This window comes from Durio zibethinus, chromosome 14, assembly GCF_047325235.1.
Source record: "Durio zibethinus cultivar Kanyao isolate XHJ-2024 chromosome 14, ASM4732523v1, whole genome shotgun sequence".
Lineage (NCBI taxonomy): Eukaryota > Viridiplantae > Streptophyta > Magnoliopsida > Malvales > Malvaceae > Durio > Durio zibethinus.
Genome location: NC_143175.1, coordinates 15781096 through 15784677, shown reverse-complemented (window position 1 = coordinate 15784677; position 3582 = coordinate 15781096). Strand labels below are relative to the sequence as shown.

Below are 3582 nucleotides of genomic sequence, written 5' to 3'. Positions count from 1 at the left end.
TAAAAATAAATTTAATATTTTATAAAATACATAAAATTTTAAAATAATTTCATTTTTAATCTCTAAACTTTAAGAAAACTCTATTTTAATTCCTTCTCTATCACATAAAAGGTCAATTGATATTATCACGTAACGTAAGCTAGCATTTATCATTAATTTATATAATTTCATAAAAAAAAAACAAAATAAAATAATTATGAGTAATTAAATATTCAATTAAAACTGTTTTAAAATTTTAAAAAATTAAGTTAAAATTTAAAGACATGTATGCTATTAACTTTTTTATGATAATAATAATAATAATAATAAAAATCACTTAGATACTCGGACCTTGATTCCTAGCAAGCCACCTTTCCCCCGTTTCCTTTTCTCTGCTCCACTCGTCTCTTTCAAATAATCCACTTCCCCACACAAAACCAAACCAAAAAAAAAAAAAAAAAAAAAAACCCTCGCTTTTCGTTATTTCTTCTTCAATTCTCTGCTACATTTCCCTTTGATCAAGTTCTATCCTTTTTTTTTTATTCTCTTTCCGTTTCTTCTCTTCAAAGAAAACCCGGTTTTTCCCACTATTTTCTATAAAGCTTAATTATCCAAAGAATCATCCTTTTATTTATTTATTTTTCTACTCGATCCGATCTTTACTTTGTCCACCATCTTTCATCATCTTGCTCTTTATTTCCTCATAGCTTGTTTCCTTTCTTTTCAATAGGTTTCTCTCACTGTATTTGCCTGTTTTTAGTATAAATTCTAAGTTCCAAGCTTGTTTGTTTACAATCTTCAAGAGTTTCAGCTTGTTTTATTGTTTTATAGAAATAAACTCTCTCTCACTCACTCTAAAGTTTTATACTTAAAGCCAAAAAAAAAAAGAAGAAAAAAACAGAAACCCAGATTTTCCTCCGTTGTTCTTTTTCTAGATTCTCTTGATTCTTTAAAAGATTGTACTTTTAGATTCTTCAGTTTATGCTGTTGAAAAAAAATATTGATTATTGATTCCCAAGTAAATGATTCTGATTTTAATGCTCTCTTAAGCGTCTAAAACTCTTCACTTTCTGCGGTCAGTACTCTCTCTTCTTTAGTTTCATATTTCTTTAATTTCCAATATCAAAAATTTTTCTTTTGAGTTAAAATTGCTTTTTTTTTTTCTTAGATTTTGTCAAGTATGGAAACTTTGTTTGCAACTTCTTTTATGTTGGATTCGGATTGGTTTGATGAAGAGAGCAACAGCACATATTGGACTAAAGAGGAAAACAAAATTTTTGAGAGTGCTTTAGCAATATATGGTGAAGATGTTCCTGATAGATGGATAAAAGTAGCGGCAATGATACCTGGAAAGAGTGTTTCGGATGTGATTAAACACTATAGGGAATTGGAAGAAGATGTTTTCGACATAGAAGCAGGGCGAGTTCCGATACCAGGTTATCTTAGCTCATCTTTTACTTTAGAATTGGTTTATAATGGTGATTTTGATGCGTATAGGAAGAGGCCTACCGCAGCTAGAGGTCCTGATCAGGAGAGGAAGAAAGGGGTGCCATGGACAGAAGAAGAACACAGGTGACGTACCTTCGAAGACTAATTAAAAATACTTTAAGAACTCTGTTTTCTTTTGGTTCGTGATAATGTTAAGAACTTTGATAAACTTTAGCTTAGGTGCTAAAATGGCTGAAACAAAGAGAAAGGATATCAGTTTAAAGTTTCAGAGTTTTTGATTAGTGGTAAATGTATGAATGAAGTATAGTTTTTGCTTTCTTTTCCCTTTATCAGGTTTCTTAGTCTGCAAGTAAATTTTACCAATAAACTCTGGCATTGTCAATCTTGATATAATTCAGTTGGATGGTAAAATCATCAAGTTGATAAATTTTTTGAAACTCAGTTGAATCATGCCTATCAAGTTGATAACTTATTGTAAGTTTTTACATTGCACTTGGGTTTCGATGTTTTGATTTTCCATTTCAAAATTCATTCAAATTCTTATGAGTTTATCTAACAATTATTGTCTAACCTGAAACTTAGATGATTTCTGTTCCTGTTCTAACCATGGTTTCATTGATCATGAAATGTAGGCGCTTTCTGATGGGACTTCTGAAGTATGGTAAAGGGGACTGGAGAAACATCTCCCGGAATTTTGTGATTTCTAAAACTCCAACTCAAGTTGCAAGCCATGCTCAAAAGTACTATCAGAGGCAGCTTTCAGGAGGGAACGATAAGAGGAGACCAAGCATCCATGACATTACAACTCTCAATCTCACCAACACTGCTTTTTCAGGCAATCATAAGCCTCCTTCAGTAAATCAGTCTGATGTGATTGCATTGCACCAAAAGCTGGCCAGCATGCATAAAGTAGGCCGTAATTGGAATCACCCCAATGATGGATTAGCTATAGCTTTCAATTCAACTCATTGGAACTCATTTACATGATCTCAATACCAGATTGCTTCATATGGCCTGAAACTTTTGGGGCAAAATCTGTATGGCAGTGCTTATCATTGAACTCATATCAAACCGCAAAGCTCAGTGTTCTAAACCCTTACACGGTATGAAATGCATGGATATATAGGGCTGTTGTTTTCTGCTGTACTCAATATTTCAATTTCAAATCTAATAATGTTGAGAATCCTTTTTCAAAATGTTCCTGTGATAGAGTAGAGGGAACACTACTAGGTTTACATTATGAATGAAAAACAGCTGTTCGGAGTATGAATAAAAGAAAAACCATCTTAGACCCTTACTATTTTTTGCATTTATTCGTCAGACAAACATTTATCCAAGTTCTGGATTCTCCGTTAGCTTTGGTAATTTTCCTAGCTTTTGGTTTTCTCCATTCTGATGGAGGCTAAGGCCTTGTTCGATGATTAGTCACTTTGTCCATAGCTGAACTGAACCTTGTGAGACCAAGAACCAAAATACAATGGCATTAGCGGATGTGTACGAGGCAAGATCGATGATTTGTTATTGAGATATTTAAAATTTTCTGCTATTGTCAAGGAGTGACGTAAAAGAACCTTGTGCTACTTTTGCACCTATAATAGTTTTAATGATGGTTTTGTACGCGCTGCCATGTCATTTGCTGATGTGGCCTACTTGGCTGACTCACTTGGCACTCCTTTGGCAATTCTTCAGTATCTGATTGCTTACTTTCTCTTAGGACCCTTTCGGCCATTTTCGCCTCATATTGCCGAGTTGACCGAGCTTGATTGCCATCACTTTGTCGAAGCTGAGTACGCATTCCACTTAATTGAGCATCACATGCTTCATTCCGCTATATGATACAGAAAGATGCAATGTGGTTTACATTTTTTATTTTATTAACCTGATCATCTTTTGTCTGTCTTTTATATTTCTCTTTCTGTCAACCCAATTGTCAACAGTGGCAAGACTGATTCATTAGCATAGTAGCTTCCTTGACTGGTCTCTTTGGGCATCATTCATTTTTGTGGTTCATATGTTTACTTGAGGACCCAACATCACTGTTCTTGTATTTTGTCATGCTTTAACCATATAGAAAAGGAAGAGAAAATCTAGCTTCGAAATTGGGCAAAACCAGATGTTGACCTTCTCCTTGACCTTGAAAGAATATGTTTCTTT

General features: G+C 33.7%; 1 protein-coding gene across 2 annotated transcripts; it reads left to right on the top strand.

Annotated features, from left to right (window-relative positions):
- Positions 1 to 387: 387 nt before the first annotated feature.
- On the top strand, positions 388 to 2725 carry LOC111295155 (transcription factor DIVARICATA-like). Of its 2 annotated transcripts, XM_089743609.1 has the most exons (4): positions 389 to 1054; positions 1148 to 1398; positions 1477 to 1551; positions 2061 to 2725. In XM_089743609.1, the coding sequence occupies exons 2-4, from the start codon at positions 1160 to 1162 to the stop codon at positions 2413 to 2415; spliced, it is 669 nt and encodes a 222-aa protein (XP_089599735.1). In that variant the 5' UTR covers positions 389 to 1054; positions 1148 to 1159; the 3' UTR covers positions 2416 to 2725. The 2 variants fall into 2 exon arrangements, with proteins under 2 accessions (XP_089599734.1, XP_089599735.1); XM_089743608.1 differs by having other exon boundaries at positions 388 to 1054; positions 1148 to 1551.
- Positions 2726 to 3582: the final 857 nt, after the last annotated feature.